This window comes from Pteropus vampyrus, unplaced genomic scaffold (assembly GCF_000151845.1).
Source record: "Pteropus vampyrus isolate Shadow unplaced genomic scaffold, Pvam_2.0 Scaffold134, whole genome shotgun sequence".
Taxonomy (NCBI): Eukaryota; Metazoa; Chordata; class Mammalia; order Chiroptera; family Pteropodidae; genus Pteropus; species Pteropus vampyrus.
Genome location: NW_011888915.1, coordinates 334,310 through 347,643, shown reverse-complemented (window position 1 = coordinate 347,643; position 13,334 = coordinate 334,310). Strand labels below are relative to the sequence as shown.

The 13,334-nt window shown below is 34.7% G+C and overlaps 1 protein-coding gene across 3 annotated transcripts in view; it reads left to right on the top strand.

The window, feature by feature from the left end:
- Positions 1 to 13,334, top strand: part of DIAPH1 (diaphanous related formin 1) — a 90,841-nt gene that overhangs the window by 57,896 nt on the left and 19,611 nt on the right. For all 3 annotated transcript variants that reach the window (XM_011367423.2, XM_011367422.2, XM_023534851.1), the window contains one exon: positions 11,889 to 11,987. In XM_011367423.2, the coding sequence (XP_011365725.1) occupies positions 11,889 to 11,987 (99 nt within the window). The remainder of the gene's footprint in view (positions 1 to 11,888; positions 11,988 to 13,334) is intronic.

The following is a 13,334-nucleotide window of genomic DNA, read 5'->3' as shown; positions in this document are numbered from 1 at the left end:
CGTGTCTTGTTTAAGAAATTTTTAGTTACCAAGATAATTAATCCTATAGTTTTACCTTTCACATTAAGGTTTTTAATTGACCTATAACTGATTTATTTGCATATGGATACAATTTCTTTTTTTCATACAGATATTTAGTTCCAGTTCCATTTATTGATAAGTCTGTCCTTTTCCCAGTCATCCGACATGCCCAGTCTGTTATAGCAAGTGCCTTTATTCATGGATCTGTTGTCTGGATTGTACGCTCTTCTGTTGGTCGTTTTGTCTATCCTGATGTCAGTACCACATGATCTTGATCATTACAGTTTTATATGTATTGATATCTCCTGTTTTGCTGCTTTTTCATCAATGACCTAGCTCTTCTTGGCCTTTGTATTTCCATGTAAATTTTAGAATTAGCTTGTCAACTTAAACATGAAACCTGTTGAAATTTTTATTCTACTGACTCTATAAATCAATCTGGAAAGAACTTGAGTCTTTTAATTTGTGAATCATTAAATTTATATTCACTTATCATTTTTGTTTTTCAGTAAAGCTATATTATTTCCCCATAGGGAAGAGTTTTGCACAACTTTTATTAAATTGATTCCTAGATACTTCATATTTTTATATATTTCATTTTTTGTTTGCTCATAACTTACAGATTGTTTCAGATTGTTTATACTTACCATCATTGTCTTCAACTAAGAATGTTATTTCTTCCTTTCTAATCCTTAGAGTTTTTGTTTCTTGTTCTTGCCTTATTGTACTGGCCATGACATCCAGCCAATGTTGTTCAGTGAAGTGGTGATAATGGATATTCTTTTCTTGCTCCTTATCTCAAAGGGAAAGTTTTTGACATTTTACCATTAAGCATGGTTTTCACCTTCAGCTTTTGGTAGATACCCTTTGTCTCATTAAGAAAGTTCTCTTCTGTTTCTAGTTTGTTAAGACTATTTATCATGAGTGGATATTGAATTTGATCAGATGCTCTTTTGTACTGTTAAAATTATATCATTTTTCTCTTTTAATCTGTAATTGCGGTGAATCATACTAATTGGCTTCTGTTACACTAATCTTTCCTTGCTAAAATAAGTCTAACTTGGGCATGATCTATTTTTATTTTATATTGCTTAATTCAGTGTGCTAGTATTTTGTTTAGGAATTTCATGCCTATGTTTTATGAGTGAAAATATGATTTTTTGGATACTGTTCTTTCACATTTTGCTATTAAGATTATGCCAGTCTCTTAATATGAGTTGAAGAATATTTCCTTTTTTTATACAATGGAAGAATTTTTCCATATGATTATGGGAATCATTTATTCCTTGAATGTTTGAAATAATTGGCTGGCAAAGTCATCTGGGTTTCTTAAGAAACTTTTAACTACCAATTTCATATCTTTCATGATTATAGGGACTGTTCAGGTTTTTTTCTTGAGTCAGTTTTGGTAAGTTATATCATTTGCTAGAAATTTGTCTATTTTATCTAAATTCTCTCATGTATTTTATATGAAAGTATTCATTTTCATGCCTGAGGAACTGTTATTCTGTCTATTGCAATGAGTTTTCAGGATTTTAAAAATATCTTATTGCCTTTTGGTCACTGCTCTTGTGAGTTCAATCTGTAGAAATTCGTAGAATTTTCCTTTACGGCTCCAAACATTGTTAAATATTGTGACTGTTCTGTGTGCGTTTGAATAGCATTTATGTGTTCTTCAGTTGAGTTAAGTGTTCTGTATATGTCCGTTAGTTTGTTAATAGTGTTGTTTAAATTTTTTCTATCCTTTTTGTTTGATTGTTTTATCAGTTACTAAGATAAATGATTAAAACATCCTACTTTGTAGATTTAGCATTGTAATTCTGCTTTTGCTTTATTTTTCTCTTTTAATTTTTTATATCAACATAGTTTCAGACTTATGGAAAACTTGCTAAGAGTTGTACAAAATATTTCCCGCACATACATACTTCACCGCATTCCTGAGATGTTAGCATTTTATTGCATTTGCCTATTCTCTAAGTGTCTGTATGTGTATACACACTTGTGCATGTGTGTGTGTGTCATTCTTTCTCTGAACCATTTGTGGGTAAGTTACAGACCTGATGCCCCCTTATCCTTCGGTGTGCGTTTCCTAATGACAGGTCCATAACCAAAGTACCAAAATTAGGAAATTAACATTAATATAATACTATTATTTAATTTGACTTTCTTTAGATTTTGCCCATTGTCACATTGATATTCTTTACAGAAATAATGCTAGATCACGCATCTCATAGAGTTGTCCTTTAGTCTTCTTTAATTGGGAGTGATTCCTGTTACAGTCACCTGCAAAGGCAGATGGACTGCTACTTAGAATTTGGTTTGGATGTCAAGATTGATGACACCCCACACAAACACACCAGGAGAGTATGAGAAAGTTCATTAACTTACATAATTGGGGTCTCTGGGAAGAGCAGGTTTGAAATGGCTTGAGAAGGCAAGGAAAGGAGACTGGCCTGGGTTTTTATTGTGGTTGAGGGGTGGGACAGGGTAAGAATTCCTGCACAAGTTCCTTGCATTTTGAATCTCCTTCCGGCATCAGAGGAGGAGCACTGAGGCTTTCTATTAGTTTGCCCAGATGTGGGGGACAACGGGAAAAGGGAGAGATGAGGCTTAACAGCTTTCAACAGTGAAACATCAAAAAAATGAAGTCAGACTCCTTATTATAGTTCCTTGGTCTTTATCTTTCATGACCTTGAAGTTTTTGAAGAGTACAGACCACTTAGTTTGTAGAATACTCCTCAGTTTGGATTCATCTAATGTGTTCTCATGATTAGGTTCAGATTATATATTTTTGGTGCTTTATATATCTTAACATACAAATATATGTTATTAGATACATACAAATCAAAATTCTTGCATTTTCATTATGAACTAAAACTTTTATCATCATACTGTGTCCATTTGTCTTTTGTAGTGCTTTTTGTTGCCTGGAAGACTGTTTTTCCGCTGTTAATATAACTTCATCAACTTTTAGTAGAACTTGCCTGGTATAACTTTATAGTTTTCGTCCTTTTTCTATCCTTATTGTAGATGTTTCTCTTATAAAAACAACATATACTTAGACTCTTTTATTTTTAATCCAGTTGACAACACTGGTCTTACCTGAAGCATATATATAGTCTGTTTACATTTGATACAATTACTGAAATATTTGGGTTTGAAGTGACCATCTTATTTTGTGTTGTATCTAATATGTTCTATGTAATATGCTGATTTCATACCATCGAAAATGTTTTCTGATTTCTTTTGTGATTTCTTACCTGACTCGAGAGTATTTAGATATTTACTCAATATCCAAATGGTTGAGAATTGTTCAGTTATCTTTTTACTGAGTTTCAGCTTAATACTACTGTGGTCAGAGAACACACTTTGAATTATTTCTGTCCTTCAAAATTTGTTGAGGCTTGCTTTTACTCATCATGTGGTGAATTTTGGTAAATGTGCTGTGTGCATGTGAAATAAAGGTGTAATTTGTCATTGTTGGGTACATTGTTCTATATCAATTAGTTCCAGTTCGTTAGATGTGTTCAGATTTTCTATATCCTTTCCAAGTTTTTGTCGTTTGTTTTATTAGTTATTGTACAAAAGTTTTGATTCTAACATTATGGTTATAGATTTACTCTTTTCTTTAGTTCTATTAATTTATACTCTGCATATTTTGAAACTAAATTGTTGCATGTATTTAAATTTAGAATTATTATTTCTTCTTTGTGGTTTGACTCTTTATCATTATAAAATATGTCTTTTCAAGGCAGTGGTATTATTAGAGATGAAATCGTTGTTATTAGTGTAGCTAGACCAGCTTTTTTTTGGTTAGTGTATCTCCTTCCACTATTTTACCCTTAACATTTCTGTATCTTTATTTAAGGTGTATCTCTTGTAAGCCGTACTTATATAGTTAGTGTGTGTTTCATAAATTCAGTCTGATGATCTTAGTCTTTTCACTGCGGAGTATTTAATCTGTTTGAGTTGATGTATACCACAGTACTATTTTTTTCTGCTTGATTTTTCCAATTTACATTCTTTTTTTTGTTCTTGCCTTATTATGGATTCATTTAAAACTCACTTATTATTTCACGTTTCTCCAATTTTTAGTTACGCATTTTTTACTGTCCTTTAGGGGGTCCAATGGAAATTACAGCAGGTATGCTTGACTTACTATAATCTAATACACATTATAACTTTTACTACCTTCCAGAAAATGCTATAACTTAACATTTTAACTCTATTTACTAGACACCCTGTTTTTTAGTTACTGGTGTCATGCATTTTAGTTCTACATATGTTTTAAACCCCACAAACATTTTTGCTATTATTTTGTGATATCAATATTTACTTAAAACACCTTTCTAGTGTTTTTCCTTCTTACCTACATTTCTGTATCTCCTTTTGGTATATATTTTTTTCTGCCTGAATAAGTACTCTCTTTAGTATTTATTTTAGTTCAGGTCTGCTGGTAATGAACTCTCCGTTTTTGTCTGGACATATCTTTTTCACCTATAATTTTGAAGGATATTTTTTGTTTTCCCCCTGTTTAAAAAAAACAGTTCCAGTGTCAGTGTTATTGTTGTTCATTTGAAGGTAATATATTCTGCCACCTGCTACTTTGAGAATTTTTTTCCTCTAGTTTTTAGCAGTTTTACTGTGATGGTGTGCCATGGTGTGGTTTTCTTCATATTTATCCTTGGGATTCTCTGAGCTTCTTGATTCTGTATGTTGAAATCTTCATCACTTTTGGAAAGTTCACAACTATTTTCTCTTCAAATATTGCTTCTGTCCAGTTTTTATTTTTGTTTCTTAATTTATAGATATTTTATTTTGCTTTAAAGTTCAGTGCCAGTGAATATTATGGCTAGCATTCCTTTTTACGTGTATTTGTTTGGGTTTTTTGTTTGTTTTCTCTGTTATTTTAAATATTTTACTCTCTGCATTTACTTTTTCTGCACTCCTGTCTAAAGCTTTCCTGTGAAACTGAAATCCTAGGATTCCTCCCATGTTCTAAATCACATTTAATAGTAAATATTTCTCCTCCCCTCCAGCTTTATTGAGGTATATTTAATATACAAAAATTGCACATATTTAATGTATACATTTTGATGAGTTTGAACATATCATACACCTGAGATATCATCACCACAGTCAAGGTAATATACACATATATCACCTTCAAAAGATTTCTTATGTCTCCTTGTTTTTGGTTTTGTTTTTATGGTAAGAACACTTAACATGAGATCTACCCTCTTAACAAATATTTTACGCGCACAATGCCATATTGTTAACTGCTTCTGTTCCAGTCTTGTTTCTTTCTGGGGCTCCAATTACACATGTGTTAGACTTTTTCACATGTCCCTTACACTTTTTTATTGCTTTTCATATTTTACCTCTGTGCTTTAGTTTTTATCTTTTTTATTGACCTGTCTTCTATTTCACTGACTACTTCTTGTCTCCTGTTAAACCCATCTATTGAGCTCTTAATTTCAGTTACAATAACCTTTAATTCTAGAACGTTTAACAAATTTTAGTTCTCTAGTGAACTTCTCCATCTTCATCTATTTTTATTTTTCTCTCTATGTAATTGAACATGTTAACTATAGTTACTTTAAAGTCCTTGTTGGCTAGCTCCAATGTCTAGATCATTGTTTTTTCCTTTGTAGACAGATAAGAGTGGGAACTGATCACCTTAATTCAGTCAGGGAGTGAGCTGAGCCAAGGCTTGTGGTTTTGGAAAGGCTTGATCTGCCTCTGGTTCACCCTGATCTGAGAGCGTAGGCTTTCTGGGGCTTCTAACTATAAGCATGTTGTGTTCACCTTTACCCTGAGGATGTAGCCTTTTTTGCTCTCAGCTAATGAGGCGAGAGTCTCATGTGAGACTCTACATTAGGCAGAAACTGGACCTCAATCCTTGTACCACTCTTGCCGCATAAAACCATCAAACTGGTATTGGAAAAGTGCGCCAGTGTCTTGCTTACCTTTCCGGATCTATTCATCACCATCTTGTCACCTCTTCCATGCTTTCAAACTAAATTTTTAAAAACATTACACCAGCATTTTAAGATGTTTTCCATGGGAGATTTGGCCTTATTACTGGAAATGGAAATATTCATTTCTTTTTATATTTTATGTGATGATTTTCACCACATTGAAAAATTAAAATTTTATGTGATCAAATTAGGGTGTATTTTACTTTATATCATCTTGATTTTGTGTTTATTCTTAGGAAGGTTTTAACTTATTCAGAATTATTTTAAATTTCCGTTTCTAACAATTAGATGTTTAATGTATCTGGAATTTATTTTTGTGAATAGCATAAAGTTGGGATCTATTTCCTTCAAAATGAAGAGCCAGTATTCCAATACTATTGATTATTTGAGTCAGCAAACTATGCCCAACCCCTTTTTATTAATAAAATTTTATTGGAACACAGCTATGTTGGTTTCTTTTTTCAGTTGTGATTCTTACATTCAAGGCTCTGTTCGTTTGGTGCATACACATTTAAGATTGTTAAATCTTCCTGGTGGATTGATCCTTTAGTCATTATGTAACGTCCCTCTTTGTCTCCAGTTATTTCCTTTGCTCTGAAGTCTACCTCCCTGATAGTAATATGGCCACTCTTCCTTTTTTTCTTTGATTAATGTTTGCATGGTATATATTTTTCAGCCTTTTACTTTCAACTGACCTGTGGCTTTATATTTGAAGTAAGTTTTTTATGGACAACAGATTGTTGAGTCTTTTGTTAATCCACTCTGTCAGTGTTTTGTGTTAGGCTCAGCCTGGCGATGCTGTCAACTAGGAACGCCTGGGGCTACTTACCTGAGCCCAAACTACTTCTGGCAAGCCCCCTCCCATCCCAGACATTTCCCCCACTGGAGCCATTGTTGTGGTTCTTATTATGATTGCAAGACACACCTAAGCAACAACCAATAGGAAACTTTGAAAAAACAAGATTTATTGCTCACGGGTCTTGATATGACACTTCTGGGGCTCACAGTGCAGTCACTGGTAGAGAGAGAGAGAGAGAATGAGAGAGAAAGAGAGAAAGACACAGACACACACACACAGACACACACACACACACACAGACACACACACACACACACACACACACACACACAAACCCTGGGGTTGCCTTTATTAGGTTGACATGAGCTGCTTAGGGTTTTATGAGTTCCCTCTTTATTGGTGAATTTAAAACATAAGAGTAGAAATTAAAGCATAGGAAGGGAAAAAGGAGGGTCACCCAAGGCTTTCTAAAAGGGAGACTTCCTGGGTAGGGTAGCCTGGTTCTTTATCTAGTTATGTAGCTGGCAATATGTCTATTCAAGATGGATGTCTTTGAAGTGGATACCTCAGCAATCAAAAGCTTAATATCAGGCACATTACAATCGAAAAAGCTAATTGACAGGCACCTATACTAGAGCCAGTCTCTATTAATTGTTGTATTTAGACCATTTATATTAAAGGTAATTATCGATATGTTAAGGTTTAAGTCTACCATTGTATTATTTGTTTTCTGTTTGTTTACTATTTCTCTTTTTTTTTCACTTTCCTATGGCTTTTTTGAACATTTTTTAAAGATTTCATTTTGACTTATAATGCCTGAGTATATTTCTTTGTGTAGTTTGCTTAGGTAAATTGCTCTGGGTATTACATTATATATACATAATTTATCCCAATCTAATGATATCGATGTTTTACCAATTCAAGTGAAGTATAGAAACTTCATTTACATTTAGTCCCTATACCCTCCCAGTTTTTAAATATAATACTTAACCCTTTCTCCTTCCTTGCTAAGTTTTTGTGGTACAGTCTAGATGTTTTAAGTCTGCATTTTTATCTGACTATCCATAGATTTCTTTATACAATCTGTTTTTGCCTGTCTCTCTTATTTTATTTCCTGATCTCCCCCTCTTAAGCCATCTACTCTAACCATAATGACCTTTTTTGCTTTTCCTTTAGCACATCAAGCGTGCTCTTCTCTCAGGACTTTGCATTTATTGTTCCCTCTGCCTGAAATCGCACCCCCCATCCCCGCATCCCCCAGGTATTCATGTGACTTGATCTCTGACTTTCTAAAAGGTCTTTACCCAAATGTCGCATTCTCCCTAAGACCTTCCCTGAGCACCCCACTAAAGTTGTTATCCACTCCCCTATCAAATCCCCCTATTCTCTTCCCTACTCGATGCACTTACAACCATCTAATGTACTGTTTATCTATGAACTGGTTTATTATTTATTTCTCTTTATTGAAATATAAGTTCAATGAAGTGAGGAATCTTTCTCAATTTTGTTCACTGTTTTATTCCCATTGATTAGAATAGAGCCTGGCACATGTAGGTACTCAGTAAATACTTATCTAAGTAACTAATCTTCATGTATTTAGCATTTTCTTCTTCAAGTTGGGACTATTAGGACAAAGGATGGAATTTTGTATAATTCTTTGTACTTTTCGCCATGTAACTTTCTTTCTTGTTTGCTTTATTTCTTATTTGTTTGTACCAAGTAATAATTTTTATATGGTTTAAAATTTAAATGATATAAATGTGTTTGTATTGAAAGTATGCCTTCACTTCCATACTCAGGCACCCCATTCATTTCCTCAGAAGCAGCTAGCTTTGTCAGTTTCTTTTTATTTATTTATTTATAAAATTTTTTGTGGTGGCATTGGTTAACAAAATCCAATAAGTTTCAGCTGTATGCTTTAACAGTAAGGGATATGTGTGTGTGTGTGTGTGTGTGTATACGCACACACATATATATATTTATACTGTGTGTTCACTTCCCATAGTTAGATTTCTTTCTGTCACCACATATTTGACCCCTTTTATCCCATCTACCTCCCCCTCCCTCCCCTCTTGTAACCAGTAGTCTATTGTCCATGTCCGTGAGTCTCTGTTTGTCCTATTCATTTGTTGCTTTGGGTTTATATCCCACATATAAGTGATATCATGTGATTTTCAACTTTTTCTGTCTGATTTATTTCGCTTAGCATGATTATCTTGAGGTCCATCTATGTTGTCACAAATGGCAGTATCTTCTTCCATTGTATATATGTACCACAGCTTCTTTATTCAATTGTCTGTTGTAGGACTCTTCGGTTGCTTCCATGTCCTAACCACTGTGAATAATGCTGCTATGAACATTGGTGTGCAAATATCTTTTTGGATATGGGTTTTCAAGTCTTTGGGGTAAATACCCAGTAGAGGGATTGCTGGATCATATGGTAGATCCATTCTTAGTTTTTTGAGGAACCTCCATACTGTTTTCCATAGTGGCTGTACCAATTTGCGGTCCCACCAGCACTGTATGAGGGTTCCTTTTTCTCTGCATCCTCTCCAGCATTTGTTATTACTTGTCCTGTTGATTATAGCTATTCTAACAGGTGAGATGGTACCTCATTGTGGCTTTGATTTGCATTTCCCTAATACCTAACAATATTTGAGCATCTTTTCATATATTTGTTGGCCATTTGCGTGTCCTCTAGGGCGAAGTGTCTGTTCAGGTCCTCTGCCCGTTTTTTGATTGGATCATTTGTATTTTTGTTGTTATTGAGTTGTATGAGTCCTTTGTATATTTTAGATATTAGGCCCTTATTGGAGGCATTGCTTGCAGATATATTTTCCCATTCGGATGGTCGTCTCTTTACCTTGTTAATGGTTTCTTTTGCTGAGCAGAAGTTTTTTAGTTTGATGTAATCCCATTCATTTATTTTTGCTTTTATTTCCCTTGCCTTTGAGGTCAAATTCATAAAATCCTCTAAGTCCAAGGTCCTTGAGTTTAGTTCCTATGTTTTCTTCTATGTATTGTATTGTTTCATGTCTTATATTCAGGTCCTTAATCTATTTTGAGTTAATTTTGGTATGTGGTTATAGATAACAGTCACGTTTCATGCTTTTGCAGATGGTTTTCCAGTTTTCCCAGCACCATTTATTGAAAAGGCTTTCCTTTCTCCACTGTTTGTTTTTGGCTTCTTTGTCGAAAATTATTTGCCCATATAAATATGGGTTTACTTCTGGACTCTCAATTCTGTTCCACTGGTCCGTGTGTCTGTTTTGCTGCCAATACCATGCCATTTTGATTACTGTCGCTTTGTAGAATAATGTAAAGTGGGGCAGAGTGATGCCTCCAGCCTCGTTCTTTTTTCTCAGGATGGCCTTGGCAATTCGGGGTCTTTTGTGCTTCCATACAAATCTGATGATTTTTTGTCCTATTTTTTTAAAAAATGCCAATGGGATTTTGATGGGGATTGCATTAAATCTGTATAATGCTTTAAGGCCATTTTAACTATGTTGATTCTTCCAATCGAAGAACACGGAATGTCTTTCCATTTTTTTGTATCTTCTTCGATTTCTTTTAATAGGATCTTATAGTTTTCATTATGTAGTTTCTTCACATGTTTCATTAGATTTATTCCTAGATATTTTATTCTTTTTGTTGCAATCGCAAAAGGAATTATTTTTTTCACTTCTTTTTCTGACATTTCATTATTAGAGTACAGAAACGCTATGGATTTTTGAACATTGATTTTGTATCCAGAAACCTTACTGTATTTGCTTATTGTTTATAGTAGTGTCTTTGTGGAGTCTTTGGGTGTCAGTTTCTTGACACTTCTTGCAGAAATGTTCTCATGTGGCTCTCTAAAAAGTTGATACCAAGTTACGCAGAATATTTTACAATTAATATCTGTCCAGAACATCTCCTGTGTCCCTTTCTATCTACTGCTCCACCCTCATAGCCAGTATAAACCATTTTTTAGTGGATGTTACTGCCATGCTAGCTGCTGAGGGAGTGATATAATGAAATGTTATTTTGTCTATGCTCGTGAAAGTCAAAGTGTAGGAAGGATGAGAAGGTAGCCACATTTACAAAGTAACACAGGTTTCAAAGGATCAAGATGATACATATAAAATGTCACAAAACATTAAATAATTAACACTGAATAATTCATTGTCAAATGAGGTATAGATAACAAATACCATGAAAATTGGTTCAGCAAAGCAGACAGTGAGTACATTTATCAGGGAAAGAGTCACAGAAAAGGAAGAATACGTTGGCTCTCGATAGTCTGAAAAGAGTGTAGGGAGTGTATTGTACCTTTTCTGTCTGTTCACCAACATGATATTTAAGCAATCGGATCCTGCTAGGAATATATTTTTGTGCCACGAGATTTGCAAAGAGGAAAACAAAGTTCTTATCTTGTCAGGGAGATACCATATATACTTATGACAGGGTCAGGGAGAAGACTTGCTATAATGAAGTATCATAATCAGTGGGGATTCAGAGAGAAAGACCAGTCATTTGGGAAAATCAAATATAAAATAAATTTTATAGATAACTCATGTTCAAGATGGAGCTTGAAAGATAAATAGGATTTTTAATAGGTACAATAGGATAACATGGTGGAAAACCTCTAGTATAGGGCATGGCAAACCATAGCCCTCAGGCTGACCACCTGTTTTTATGAATAAAGTTTTATTGGAACACAGCCACGTCGTGTACATATTGTCTGTATCTGCTTTCATGCTATTGTGGCAAAGTTAAGACAGACCATATGGCCTGCAAAGCCTAAAATATTTACTGTCTTATCCTTTACAGAAAGTTTGCTGCTCCCTGCAAGTAGATAGTATGTAGGTGGGGAAAGCATTATTGATAACTATTTAAGACATGGAAATGAGATATTTGTTATAGCTGGAGGGGGGAGTCAGTACTGGGAGGGTGGGTGGTCATGGAGGAGCTTTGCCTTATAGGTTATGATCGGGAGACCTTTATTAATAGAGAGGAGGTGAGGGGCCTTTCCAGGCTGGGACAATCGTTCAATAAGGCACAGATGTGGCTTGCTCTTAATGTTTTTCTAATCTTTCTCTCTCTAGCCAAGAAGGATCAGGAAGGTGGAGAAGAAAAGAAATCTGTGCAAAAGAAAAAAGTAAAAGAGCTAAAGGTGTTGGATTCAAAGACAGCCCAGAATCTCTGTGAGTAACTGTGATTCTAAGAGCCTGATTCTGGTGGATCCAGAAACTTCCATTTGTTGAGCTCCTGCTGTATGCCAGGCACCGCATAGTGAATTGCTGATATCTTTTTTAATCTCTTCAATAGCACTGCAAGATTGTTAGTATACAGTTTTATGGTAAGGAAATAGAGGCTAAGACTTTTAGGAATTTGCCTAGTCACATAGCAAGTAAGAAGCGGGTCTGAGATTGGAATCTTGGCTTTTCTTATTTCAAAACTCTTACTGTTTCTACTACATCCACAGAAGATCTACCACAAATGTTCTGGATACTGTACCTGTCCTTTTTTCTTACTTTTAAGTATTTCCTTTAAATATAGGCACTGGCTTGACTTCAGTTAAATCTAAAATAACTTTGCGGTTTAGAATAAATAATGTAAATCCTGGACTTCACAGAGTGGGATCAATGAGTTCTGTTCTGAACTTGCTACCTTACTCATAACTCTGGTGGCAGAATTTCAGATCAGAAACTCCGCCGCAAAGTTGATATAGGTAGTACTTCTTTGACGATCAGGAGGTATGTTCATTTTTTGTTCATTTTAGCTGTTGATCTCCCTAGTAACATAGATTTACATATTTTCTCAACAAATATCTGAGGATCTGTCATGTTGCAGGCTCTATTAGGCACATACTAGGCACGTGTTCAAGAGATGAACATTTATATAGTTCATAAAACCCACTCACAATCTTGCAGTGTGGCTGTTGTCCCCATTTTTCTAAATGAGAAAACTAAAGTTCCGATGCTGTAACTTGGCCAAGGTCACGCAAGTAATGAGTACATATACCCATAAGTGAATTTAGTGATACAGTGAGAACAGTAAGGCTTTACATTATTCTTGGCTATATAATCTTAGATCATTGTCAACAAATATCACTGAATAGTGTCTGTAAGTAAGTCTTTTTATGGAGACTAAGTGAGAATACCTTTTCTCAAGATTTATCTCTGGGAACATAAAACATGAGTAATTAATATTTTAGAAAATGATACAAGTGGAGTAATGCATTGTTATTTCCAACTGAGTGGTATCAATATGGACTACAGAATTCAGGAAGAGAATTTAGGTTAGTTAAGGGTAGGATGATCTAGGAGGTGTAATTTAGTGATTCAGAAATTATTAAGTGCCACTCGTGTGCTGGGGATACAAAACTGAGTGAGACATAGTCCCTATCCTCATAAACCATACGTCTGGTGGAGACAGAAAAGTAATAGCATGGATTGATCAGTGCTGTAATGGAGGCGTGCTGGGATGCTTATGAGAACACTAAATCAAGCAGGGGGAGTACTGGAGAGAGCTCATTCTAGAGGTCATTC